The 12,857-nt window shown below is 53.3% G+C and overlaps 5 protein-coding genes across 5 annotated transcripts; 3 read left to right on the top strand and 2 right to left on the bottom strand.

The window, feature by feature from the left end:
- Positions 1-3,022: 3,022 nt before the first annotated feature.
- On the top strand, positions 3,023-4,231 carry chiA1_0 (Chitinase A1; the record flags this gene model as incomplete). Its single annotated transcript, XM_014685405.1, has 1 exon — positions 3,023-4,231. The coding sequence occupies one exon, from the start codon at positions 3,023-3,025 to the stop codon at positions 4,229-4,231; it is 1,209 nt and encodes a 402-aa protein (XP_014540891.1).
- Positions 4,232-5,218: 987 nt separating this feature from the next.
- Positions 5,219-5,544, bottom strand: G6M90_00g055140 (uncharacterized protein; the record flags this gene model as incomplete). The annotated part of the gene is made up of 2 exons (XM_014685406.1): positions 5,219-5,360; positions 5,429-5,544. 2 exons carry the CDS (start codon positions 5,542-5,544, stop codon positions 5,219-5,221), a joined length of 258 nt encoding a protein of 85 aa, XP_014540892.1.
- An 814-nt stretch (positions 5,545-6,358) lies between these two features.
- AM (Gelsolin-like protein 1) lies at positions 6,359-7,558 on the top strand (the record flags this gene model as incomplete). The annotated part of the gene is made up of 1 exon (XM_014685407.1): positions 6,359-7,558. One exon carries the CDS (start codon positions 6,359-6,361, stop codon positions 7,556-7,558), a length of 1,200 nt encoding a protein of 399 aa, XP_014540893.1.
- A 1,594-nt stretch (positions 7,559-9,152) lies between these two features.
- On the top strand, positions 9,153-10,066 carry G6M90_00g055120 (uncharacterized protein; the record flags this gene model as incomplete). The annotated part of the gene is made up of 4 exons (XM_066130594.1): positions 9,153-9,213; positions 9,272-9,306; positions 9,356-9,503; positions 9,588-10,066. 4 exons carry the CDS (start codon positions 9,153-9,155, stop codon positions 10,064-10,066), a joined length of 723 nt encoding a protein of 240 aa, XP_065986879.1.
- Positions 10,067-12,010: 1,944 nt separating this feature from the next.
- On the bottom strand, positions 12,011-12,857 carry G6M90_00g055110 (uncharacterized protein; the record flags this gene model as incomplete). Its single annotated transcript, XM_014685409.1, has 2 exons — positions 12,011-12,752; positions 12,814-12,857. 2 exons carry the CDS (start codon positions 12,855-12,857, stop codon positions 12,011-12,013), a joined length of 786 nt encoding a protein of 261 aa, XP_014540895.1.

Below are 12,857 nucleotides of genomic sequence, written 5' to 3'. Positions count from 1 at the left end.
CCCTTCTATAGCCCCTTGAAGGATGGGCTCTATCCCGTCTTAGCGAGTAGCCATGTGTGACAAGGGCTCATTATGAGGGCTTGGAGCAAAAGGGGCTCAATTCAATCATAATCTCGTAGGATGTTAAAGGTCCTAAGTTGCTAAGAGGAAGGGGGGGAATAAAGATCACGATATATACATAAAAAGAATAATTATACCTAAGGCTCTTACCTGGGCACGTATTTAAGCCGTGTAACTAATAAGTCCCGTATTATTGAAACCCCTTTATTGGGCTTCACGATCTGTTGGGCCCTTTCCGTGTAACACTATGTCTGTGACGCGGGATGGAGGGAACCTTCCGTTTTTCGTCGCTTGTTTGAGTGCCTCTCTCCACCTATCAGCCGCCGGAATTAGCATATCCAACCCAAAAGTTGCATAGGACAACCAGTCCGATGGTAGTCCTCGAGTTTAACCTACCAAAAGACGATGTAAGTTGCCCAGCTACCTGTTAAGCGAGTAGCGGCAACAGAGTGAGAATAATCGCCTGATGCATAATATAGCCTCCAGAGCTGTGTCTCTTATATTTTCCAGAATCAAAAATTAGCTATCATCTCTCCACGGGGAGCGATAAGTGGTAGCCGGGGTCAGCATCACCTAAATAGGCAACCTTGATCTCGCAAGGCCAATCGAGAATGCGGCCCATGGCGGCCAAGCTCCTAGATGTCCGCTATGGGCGAATTACGGAACTAGACTGGCGGTTAATCGGAATTTGTACTGATTTCAATCAGCATGCTGATGAATACAGTAACGTCATCCATTCAGCCCCAGCCTTCAGCAAGGCACGTCTTTGAAGTGAGGTGAGACAACTGCAACTGCCGAGATCTGAGCAGCCAAGTCATTGCGCCGACATTCGGCAGTCCACTGGTCTATGTTTCCACTGAGATTAACAGCCAACGGTCATGGCCTGCCTATTTTTAGAACATAGTGGTACGAATATTCGCCAAGAACTTAACTACCGTATATTTCGCCTCATTTAGCTTGGCAGGTTCTGGCATCTCTGTCCAACTGGTGAATCTGGCTCATCTATCAAGCCAATAGCACCTATAACAAGTAGTCTTTCTTGATGCGTTGGTTGCAACATTGGCAACGTTGGTGGAAGACGATCATTCCTCTAGTTACGCTGTAGCCGCGCGGGTTGTGCCGGAGGAGATGACTAAAGTGACAGTAGAAGCTTATGCACGTCGTCACGGGTATTCCGGTTTCCAATTGTATAATTTATACTAATTCCCGGGGAATGAAACAGATAGGTTTCTAGAGACGAGACTGCCGATGGCCAAAGGGCTCCGAATGGGTGTGCCACTTGGTAGGACATGAGTCAGTTTTAGACAAGAAAAGTTCGGAGGACAACAATTCCTCGATGCTAAATTGACGACTCGGGCAATAACACTATTAAAGCTGCCTTGCCATCTCTGAGGATTGCGCCCTTCCTATTCGTTTTTCTGACCCTCCCATAATTTTGCTTCCGTTTGATGCTAACACTGCTTCTGTTTTAACGGGGAGCATTGTTTCGCTCTGCAGTTAAATGCAACTACAAGCATGATACTCGTATCATGCAATCGTAAGATTTAAAATAATATTAGGCTGTACCAGGCCAAGGACAGTAATGACACTAGAGAAATAGACCGTGTACACGCATCGTGACTCGTCAGACGTACCAGCGTATTTAATGCAGCGCCGCGGCTCGCTAGTCAAGGCCATCTCGCGATAGCCTCAGTCACCGTATTCATGGAAGCAAACCTTACTGACTTTGTATCCGTGACTCACTGCTTCTGTTTGATGCCAAAATGGCCTGCTTTGATGGTAAAACAGCTGCCGAAACATGTCTTTGATTCATCAAACGCGGGGCATGCAACACTCAAGTCCATCGTAAAATCCCGTGGTACAATGATTCAACAGGTAGCAGTCCTCATAGATCAAAGAATAGTCATTGACCTTTGTGCCTAAAGAATGGTGGAAAGCAAGCTCAGGGCGAGTCGAACTTAATACATAGTTGCTGGGTGTCAACCTCGAACAAAATGAACGTTTCAAGCGGCCCCCACGCCCACCGTGCAATACTACCGCCGGTATAAATTCAAAAAGGAGACTTAATATAGCTGCTAGATGCCATGAAATTGTGTATATGGGTCATTGGAAAGCTTTGAGCTGAAATGCATCGTGCCGGATAGTTCTCAGGCTACATAAAGTTCCATGTACCATGGAGCTAATAGAATGTTCCTCCGGAAGAACTAGATTCAATGTTAGTTCTGGGAAGAATATCATGGCCGTTAATCGGAAAGTACGGCTGGAAAATACCAATGAAATACGGTATATCCAGGTGCCATTCTCTCCGCTTCACAAGTCTCTGTTTACTCCGCATTTGTCAATAGTTTCATTTTCGTCTGGGGAGAAACACAGCACGCGAAGTCTGCAGGGTCCAGGAATCAGCAGCTGCCGTCTTGTATGAGCGACTTGGACCAGCTTGCCATGTCATCCGACGTCATGCTAATTCGTCGCATGTGGCCTGCTGCTTTGGGGGATTGGAGACGCGGTATCCGTTTCACGGCTGCATAATTTACATAGTATATATTTTAGACGCAATTTGTATCAGATTTGTATGCGTATGTAGTTTTGCCAAGTCGGCCTTGGTCATTCGTTTCAGAATTCCTTGCATGTCAAGCGCTGGTCACTATGGCGGCATAACTTTGATGCAACGCCGAGCTTGATTGTTTCAGAGTGAAACATACCCGTTGGCAACGAATAAGTGGACTAAACACTTCTGCTCCGTGCTTGGCCGTACGTTCAAGACGTTTATGCGTGAGGTTGACTCAGTAGGGGACAGGCACAATGGCCAATGCAACTGCCGGAATGCAATTGCCGAGAGCTAGTTGAGCCATGTTGAGGCGAGATGGAAATGTTTATACAGTCCAGGCATACGGCCTCCTCCTGATGGCGGTCGAGATTCGAACCAAACCACCACCCTTCATCGTCACCACATCCCGGCACTATGCAATTCAAACCCATTCTTCTGGCAGCGGTGCTGAGCCACCTCGCTCCTGCGCTCGCTGCGCCTCCCATCATCGTAGGGTACTATCCGACCTCGAGGCACACCGTTCTTAAAGATCTGGACTTGGCCAACTACACCCACATCAACGTCGCCTTTGCGCTGCCCGATGAAAAGGCAAATCTGGCATTCGAGGGCGATGAGGTGATGCCCGAGATTGTTCCCAGACTTCAGGAGAAGGGCACCAAGGTCCTTGTTTCCGTCGGCGGGTGGACCGGCTCGGCCTTCTTTTCCAACATCACCACGGAAGGGATGAGAGAGACCTTTGCCAACAACGTCATTGAGCTGATGAAGAAGCATAACCTAGACGGCATCGACTTTGACTGGGAGTACCCCGGCCAAGCAGGAAGTCCCTGCAACTTCTTCGATGAACAAAACGACACAAGGAACTTTCTGGCCTTTCTTCAGATGATGCGATCCAAGGTCAAGGCCCTCGGGGAAGACAAGCTGATTACGCTCGCCGTGCTCACCCGGCCCTTTGCCGGACCCGGCGGAGAGGACGTGTCCAAGTTCGCCGAAGAGGTCGACTTTGCCAACTTGATGCAGTACGACATGAATGGCGCATGGGGAAATGAAACCGGCCCCAATGCCCCTCTCAACTTTGAACCGGGCAAGGCAACACAGGGTTCATTCGCCACGGCGATTGAGGCATGGACCACGGCGGGCTGGCCGGCCGATAAGCTCACCAGCGGCCTCGCCTTTTACGGCCGCTCCGTGACCACGGACGTGGACATGCTGGCGCAGGACCCCGTCAGCCAGTACGCCAACTTTTCCAAGCAAGTCCCCAAGGGCGATGATCTGGATGAGCTCGAGCGCGAGACGTGCCCTCCCAACTCGGCAGTCAGCGTCAACGGGACGGAGGAGGCCTGGTCTGGGGCGTGGAGGTACGCCAGTCTCCGGGGACAAGGCGTGCTGACGGCGCCCACGACGCCGAGCCCCCCCTGGGTGAGGACCTTTGATAGCATCACAATGACTCCTTGGCTATTCAATCCCGAGACCAAGACGTACATTACGTATGACGATCCCGAGAGTCTGGATGCCAAGGTCAAGTTTGCACTGTCCAAGGGCTTGGCTGGGACCATGGCGTGGGAGATTGCGGGAGATTTCAATGGAGAGTTGCTGGGTGCGGTCAGGGGGGCATTGGGCGTATAGAAACGTCAACTCCAAAGTAAGCAGCTGGTCGCCGGTCGACTCAGCCGCTACGGAGAGCATGACGAGAGCCATGGGGGAATAGATTGTCAAGTGTAGCAGGATATCAACAAGCCTCAAGTTTCCCGGGTTCTCGGGGTGTTCAAGAGACATCTCATGGTTAATCTACGTAAAAGACATTTGAAAAAAAGAAAAAAATAATGCAAATATATGGTTTATTTTTTTCGTCTCTTGCTCTTCTCGGCTTCGTACAGCCTGATACTATATTTCCAGATGCAGATGTTGGGGCTGCACGATACTTGCATTGTGCCTGTATTATTATTTGACATGAGAGGGGAATATAAAAAACTAAGTTAATAGACGGAGCAGAGGCGACAGTCTGTTTTGAATAATAAAAGTTGTGTAGCGGCAAGGGCCGATGAATAGTTGGCTGATTGATACCTTGGCTCGGCTACCAAATGTCAACTGGTACACCGGACATAATGTCAGAAAAAGGAACACGCTCTACGTGCAACTATATCTACCCCCTTAGATCCCTTTGACACATGAGCACGGACCGGACGCGTCTAATCTGGATTGTTCTGCATTCAACCAGACAACCGGCTGTACTTGACGGGTCGTTTGTCATTTTCCCACTTTTACAACGAGTAAAACGAGGCAAAATTCGTCAAGTATGCAGGCTTGTATACGAGGCCCAGAACAGCTTCGTCTTGACGCTTGAGAAGGCTACGACGTGCTATTTCATCGTGGGATACAAAGAGCGCACAGTATGACCATCAACGAAGATGTGGCACGATTCTTCAACCCGCAAGCATCTACTGTATTCAACGTCTAGGCTTCTCTCGCAATTTCTTGACATACACTGTCTTTGTTTTGCGACTATCTCGCTGCCCGCTTATACGCCCCTAGAACTTGAGCCAACTACAAACACCAGTGACACTATATTCATGACGTGCCCGTCATTCTGCCTCCCGCCTTTCTGGCCCAGTCTCAAATGTTTGTGTTTTTCACCATGAGAACCTCATTGATGTGCAACTCGGTCTTCCTGGTCTCGTAGATGTATCGATCGAGCATCACGTCCCGCGCGTGAGACGCTTGCACCATGATCTTGTGGCCGAGGCCTGTAGATTGGCTGCACGGGGGTGTCCATGTTTTAGCATTTGCCATATTTTTTTGCATGTACACGATATATGCACAAACCTGCTTGACTTGTCTTGCACCTCTGGTCCAATTTGTGATGCACAACGATGGGTGGCTGTAGCAGGACCGGGCGTGTCGATTTCCACAGTGAGAGATGAGATGGATTGTGCGGGCATGCCGAGCTGTTTAGGAACGTACGACGAGACGATTCTGGAGAGGTAAATTGCCAACGTCTGACAAGGGCCAAAAGGCTGCTTTGCGTAGGAATATGAGAGTTTGTGACGGCGTCCATGTCTGAGTTCCGTCTTATACACGCAAATGGCTGTTCCCGAGAGTGGATTCGGCAACGAATCCGATCAAGGAGTTGATGCATGGTACCTGGTGGTCAGATTTTAAAGATGCCAAACATGCCCAAGTAAGGTACCCGTCCATAGAAGCGGTGCCAGCGAGACGAACATGGCATGAATGTGCTGTGCAAGCCTTGTATCGGACCACACATTGCCAAGTGGCAAGTACACCGCCAGCCGGGCCACAAGTTGATCCTGGCGGCTGTTTCAGCAATTGTCTTGTCATGAGATTTGGCCGTCATGATGAGATGATCAAGGCGGACGCAAATTTTGGGAAGCTGTCTGGTGTCATGGTGATGCATGGGCTGTCGAGGCGGCTTCAGGCTGGCCATTGTCGTGATTCCTGACCCGTGTCATCCTGTCTCCATGTCGATAGTTGCGACGGATCGGCAGCGCCAATAGCATCAATTGATCCATCATTGACTCGGCCGAACATTTGAACCCCCCGGACCCCGTCCTGCCCCCTCCTCTGACGTAACTCTCAGCCACCGTGCCCCTGAAACGAGGCACCAGCGTCCTGGACTCGTGGCCGTGACCCCCGGCGAGGACTCTGCTCCTTGCATCAACACCATTGATTGAACTTGAGCAACATTGAACCAATCACCAATTCGCGAGCCGAGGCCCGCCAAGCATCAACCAGAAAATGCCTCCCAACCACGGCCTAGTCCACGCCAAAGAGTACGACATCAAGGACAGCAACGTCGAGCTCATCGGGAGCGACATTGACCACCGCGTCAAACACAAGTCGGCCGCGACGGAGCCGGCCTGGAACGACGGCGCGGTCGGCACCAAGCCCGGCCTGCGCGTCTGGCGCATCGAGCAGTTCCAGGTCGTGCCCTGGCCCGAAGACCAGTACGGCCAGTTCTACGACGGCGACAGCTTCATCGTCCTGCACTCGTACCCGCTCGGCAAGGCGTCATCGTCGTCGGCCAAGCTCGGCCACGACATCTTCTTCTGGCTGGGCAGCCACACGACGCAGGACGAGGCCGGCACCGCCGCCTACAAGACGGTCGAGCTGGACGAGTTCCTCTCCGGCGCGGCCACGCAGCACCGCGAGGTGCAGACCGCGCCGTCGGCCGAGTTCCTCTCGCTGTTCCCGCGCCTCACCATCCGGTCGGGCGGCGCGCGCACCGGCTTCCGCCACGTCGAGCCGCAGGCCGCCCGCGCGCCCGTCCGCACCCTGCTGCGCGTCTTCAAGAGCCCCTCCGGCGGCCTCGTCGTGCACGAGGTCGATCCCGCCGTCGGCAGCCTGGACGACGGCGACGTCTTCGTCCTCGACGTCGGCGACAAGATCTGGGTCTGGCAGGGCCGGCGCTGCAGCCCCGCGGAAAAGGCCAAGGCCGCCCAGGTCGTCCACGACATGACCCTCGCCAAGCACATTGACGTCGAGGTCGTTGCGCAGGCCGAGGCGCGATCCCGCCGCGTCACGGAGCTCCTCGGCGGCGGTGGCGGCGACGACACGCCCCGGGACGGCTTCAGCCAACGCCGCCCGATGGGCGCGGCGGCCGGCGAGGCTGCCGACCGTTCGGCGAGGCTGTTCCGTCTCAGCGACGCCAGCGGCCGGCTGACCTTTGAGCTGGCCGGGGACGGAGGCCGCATCTCACTGGGGGACCTCGACGGCAACGACGTGTTCCTGCTGGATGATGGCGGCAGGGGCGTCTGGGTATGGGAGGGCGCCGGTGCGAGCCGGGGAGAGAAGGCGGCGTGGCTGTCTGTTGCGCAGGCGTACATTCGCCATCTTCAGAGCGGCGATCCTGATGCCGCGCATCACCTGGTGCCTCTGGCCAAGGTGAGGCAGGGCAACGAGAGCAGAGCCTTCTTGAGGGCTATAGAGGCGTGCTAGACGGCGCGTTGGGGCGAGTCATGCGAGTCCAAATAGATCAAGTTCATGTAGTCATCTTGACGTTATGGGTAGTGCGCAAAGCATGGCGCTTCTGCTCGGTGGTCTGCCCAATCGCCATGGCCTTTTGGGATTCACTAGTGCGTAAAGTTTGTTGGCCGAAAGATTCCACGTTTGCTGCCCGGCCCTATTTCACGTCATGCCCGACTGTCAGCGTCTCTCGGTCTCGGACCGGTTGTCTGTGCGAGGCGTGGGCCAGGGAGACGATTCTAAAGATTGACTCAAACTTGACTACTAGTACACACAATCAAGTGTACAACGCTGCGAGGGTACAGTCCAGCGTGAATAGTGAATAGTTGGAGTCGACGCTGGCCACCTCCATGGGACATGAGCAACGCCAGCCGCCCATCAGGGTCATCACCATTTCCGAAGACACCGCGGATTCTTGCATCCTGCTCTGTCAACGCCTACTTGTACATTGGTCATGATGACATGCGGGCCCATGCTGCCCGCTCGCCCGTATGACTACTCCAGGTTATAGCATGATGGGTTCATCACATCGCAGTCGCTTGCTTTTCCTCCTCTCCACCAAGGCACCCTCGCATCACGGACCAAAGGGCCGCAAGAGGCCAAGCGGGCAGCCATGCGGCTCCGATAGGCCAGCGATCTGGTCCACGCCGGCGCCACCCACGTGGGTTGTCTGGAATGCTTCGCGAAGTCCGGGAGGCACCGATGATACTCCAGCCAGCACTAACCACCCCACGCAATGAATCGTATCGATGGCTGCTCGCTTCAGTATTGCCAAGGACGCTCTTGGCGCCCTCGCAATGGCCGATGTCACGGTCGTTTGCAACGCGGCCGGCGCGGGCAAAGCATGTTGCCTCTGGATACCGCGAGCACTGCCTGCTTCCGCCACGTCTGCAGACTCTGGGTTCAATTGGCCGAGGGTCCGTCGGGCCTTGAATGTTCAAATGTTTATTAATGCCAGCCCACATATGTACTCTGTAGAGTTTGCCGGGATCAACGCGGGACGCAAGGTGACAAGGTTGGTCCCATTGAAGCCCACTTCCCGTATCCGTGGTCTCGGGGAAAGCAAACAGCGCCGTGCAGGGATCCAGAAGCCGTTCATCATGATCAATTGCTGACTGTAGTTCTTATCGAGCCAGCTCTGCCGCTAACGGGGGGCGATATATCCACCAGCAGGCCTCCTCTGGCGCCGCGGCTCTTGTAAATTTCTGCATCGCATGGGCCTTGGATATGCATGTCACTGACTCCGCATATGTCTGGCACATATGTGGTCGCGGTGGAACCCCGACCAAGGGTACATGTAGGGTTTAACCGTCAATAAGCAGCGGATAAGCGTGTGCTAAGTATTACATGAGGCGCTTGTGGAGATGGGACGAGCGCCGTCTTACAGCTCGATAAACATCAACATGCGTCTTGTTTACGGCTTCGACATGTATATAAATCAGGCGTAGACGGGACTTGGAATGGAATTCAAATCAAGTTCGACTCTCCAAGCAGCTTGCAAAACAACCTAGTCATCTACACTCTTTCACTTTCACATCCCATCACCTCTTCACAACACTCTTTCATCATGAAGATGCTCTCGCTTGCCCTGGCCGGACTTGCGGCCGTCGCTGCTGCAACCGACGACAGTAAGTCGAGCCAAAAAGACCAATCCCGAAATCCATACAATCTAACACCATATCGCAGAGTTTCGCTTTGAGCGCCTCGAGAAGAACAACTCGGTGGGTAGACTCGCCTCTCTCCCCCGGATGCACTTCTAACCGCCAGCAGATGCTCCTCGTCGTCGACCACCAAGTCGGCTTGTACAACACCGCCCGGGACTTTGACCCGAACCTGTTCCGCGACCAGGTCCTCGCCCACTCGGCCCTAGGCAAGGTCTTTGACATTCCCGTCGTCCTGACCACGTCCACCCAAGCGGGTATGTCAAGACTGCATCTCCCCCCCCCGTTTCCCCATGAAGCAGATCGTCCCAGCAAAAGCAAGATATCTAATGCCTCAGCAGGCCCCAACGGCCCTCTGCCCCGCGAGATCCTAGAAATGCACCCCAACGCACCGCTCATCCTGCGCGGCGGCGAAGTCAACGCCTGGGACAACGAGGAGTTCCGCAACGCCGTGCAAAAGGCCAACAAGAAGCAAATCATCCTGGCGGGCGTCACCACCGACGTGTGCACGTCCTTCCTGGCCCTGTCGCTCCGCGAGGCCGGCTACTCCGTCTGGGCCAACGCCGAGGCCTCGGGCACCACGTCCGCCCTCGTCCGCGACATCTCCAACGACCGCATGACCCAGGCCGGCGTCCACGTCGTCAGCCTCTTCTCCATTGCGTGCGACCTCATGCGCGACTGGCGCCACACCCCTGGTGCCAAGGAGATGATTCCCTACTTTGACAAGTACTTCCCCGTCTGGGCCTACATTGCGCGCGGCCACCAGGCTGCCGTCACGAATGGGACTGTGCTCGCCGGCGAGGAGAAGCTCAATGGTTAAAAGGGTGGTTGGGATGCGGGTGTCGACGGCTGGAAATAGTTCATCTTGACCAGACGGGACCAGACGCCGACGGACCCGTGTTTTAGATACTTGGTTGACAGTTAATTTGCCAAGCGGAGAGTTGACTGGGATTTGGGATACACTTTTCAGTCGAGGAATGGGGTTTTTAGAATTTCTTTTTCACATTTCACATGTCTTGTAGATAGTTTCAATTCAAAAGTTTACCTTATACTTGGCCTTGTCTAGCATATCGACGGCCTCAGACGTGGGTTTATACGTGCTTGCCACTGCCCTGGGGATTTGTTCTCCATCATTCGCGATACATGTGCGAAGTTGCTGAAAAGCCCAAGGGTAGATGTTCTTACTGTGAGGGCTGAATTTCAAGGCTCGACCTCTACGTTTCGAGGGGAGTGAACCAAAACTGCGCCCAAGGCGTTGCGGTTCGCAAAGGTAGTCATTCCGAGATGAAGCATTCAATCTTGCCTCTTTGTAGAGCCAAGCTCCTTGCCAATATAATCACAGTCAAAGCGCCTGAAAAAACCATCTTGAGTACACAGAAGAGTCTGAATTGCCGAGACCACCTAGGTAGTCAAACAGTATAGGGTAGGGTTTTTCAGAACATCACGAGTGCAAGATGACCAGCTTTTTATTCTGCCCAAGTTGCTCTCATGATGGACTGGACGGCCAAACTGGCACTCTGGGAATAGTGCTAGCTCTGATGGCCTGCAAGGTGACCATCATGCCATGGCCCTGATCCTACACGCAGCGACTGACTGCGAGCATAATTGAGCGACTGACTTTTGGAGGGTAAATTCAAGGCAGAATTGACTAAAAACTTGGCACCTAAGCTTTTTACGAGCATTTACACGGCCCCTGCTAGCTTGATACATCGTGAGCAGGGGGTTCTGGCTGATGTCAACATGAATGGGTTCCATCTATAATTTTGTGTGTAGGTACTACTAAAAACGGGTAAGCGCCTGGCCATAATTATGCGTCTGGTGTTATGCAGCACTTTCAGCATGCTTGCAATTAGATTTTGCGTTCAGCATCACGGCCATGGCATATACGCTTAATGTTACATGTCTAAAGGCTTGACTTTGACGATTGGCCGACGGCCCTGGCATCATCCCTCACTACGGATTTCTATCCGCCCACCAGTTTCAAAGTGTTTGGCGCTTTAGTAACACGTACACTTTTACAGACATGCCATTTAACAGGATAGAATATTTGCTTCAGATGCCCACGAAAATAATTGTCGTTGGCATGGCTTGCTAACAGCGAATGTACCTGGCTACCGCGCGCTATACGATAATTTACTACGGCGAATCAATACATGCTGATGAACAAGTCAGATATCACATTACAAACTATGTATTCCATGCCTCGGGGCGGCAATACTGGGATCCTTGCTTCCAATGTAACCGTCTCATCGGCGAACTCGACCAACCCGTCTTTCGAGCTACGCCCAGCGACAGCGGTAGTACACGGCGTGTTGCACAGAAATGATTTCTTCTCGAGCAAGTATACAATCTTCATCCAGGTTGGCTGGGTAACCACACAGACCTGCTTACACGCCTGCTTGCGTCAGCATTAGTAGTATTTTGGTGGCCACTAACCAGCGGCCCGGGCCCTGTTTCGCCGCGGAATGTGCCTATACTGTTTCAATGTTGTTTCTTCTTTTCTCTTCTCTTCTATGACTGGAGCGAGCTTGACTTGGCTCAAGCCACGGTTACGCCATGTCCCAGTCCCGATTGCGAACACCCGGTTGCTTCCTGGAGTTCTCGGTGATACGAGGGACCGCACATTACTAATTCCTTTGGAAGCCTGTAATTTTTTCTTTTTCCTAGACACAGTTGTACACGTTTTGAACCACACTTTCCCGCCTCTTGCGGTGCCACAGACACGAACCGGGTTGGAGTCTCCCCCGAGGATGGAGGCAGGTGATCAACTTGGCTCGTAGGCTGCCCCCCGTGCAGCATCCTCGTCGAGCTGGAGTGTAATCAGTTCGCAGCGCCTGAAAATCTCCAGTGCTTCGTCAAGAATCTCTCGTCTCTCGGGCTCGGTCAACAGTTTGTCCGCCGCCACGACGCAATCTCTGAACCGGGCCTTGACGAGCTCAGCCTCTTGGACGCGCCAGAAGGACAGAGGTGGCGGCAAGGCAGTGAGGTCCGCCTCTTGGGCGGATAAACCCCAGAATTCGGGGCCAGCTTTGAGGAGCTGCGCGCGGATGAAGCGTCCGCCGTTGAACAGGGCTTGGTACATGATCCATACGTAGGCCACGAGCAGATGTGGCTTTGTCGAGACGTCTTGCTCAATGTATTTTCGAAACTCGCTGCCCGCGTTTCCTCCCCCCGGGTCGAGATTGTCCATCTCTGCATGCAGCGGTTTCAGGGCCGCAAAATCAGCTTGCAGCCGCTTTGTTCGCAAAAGTTCGGGAAGGTATATTGTTCGTAGGACTGCCTGCACTCTCTCCTTGTCGCTCTTGTACGAGCTTGGCTTATAGCTCATGTTGCCCATCCACTCTGAAGCGTCCCCTATCAGGTCATTCCAGACCTTCTCGAGTCCCAGAAAAATCTCGGCATATCGCGAAAGTCCTAGTGTATAGATGGCTGGCGATTTTGCTCGGGGTGGGAGACAAAGCGGAATTCGGGCCGTGTTGAGACGGTTCACCTTTCCGTGAACCCCCCTATTATAGTTGACATTAGTTGGCTTGGCCAAGGCAGAAAAGTTGAGACCTATACACGAACCTGATTACTTCCTTGATCTTGGAGGGCAGATCGATATCACCCAT

This window comes from Metarhizium brunneum, chromosome 3 (assembly GCF_013426205.1).
Source record: "Metarhizium brunneum chromosome 3, complete sequence".
Classification (NCBI taxonomy): Eukaryota; Fungi; Ascomycota; class Sordariomycetes; order Hypocreales; family Clavicipitaceae; genus Metarhizium; species Metarhizium brunneum.
Note: the sequence above shows the minus strand (reverse complement) of the source record. Positions and strands in the feature narration are given on the sequence as shown.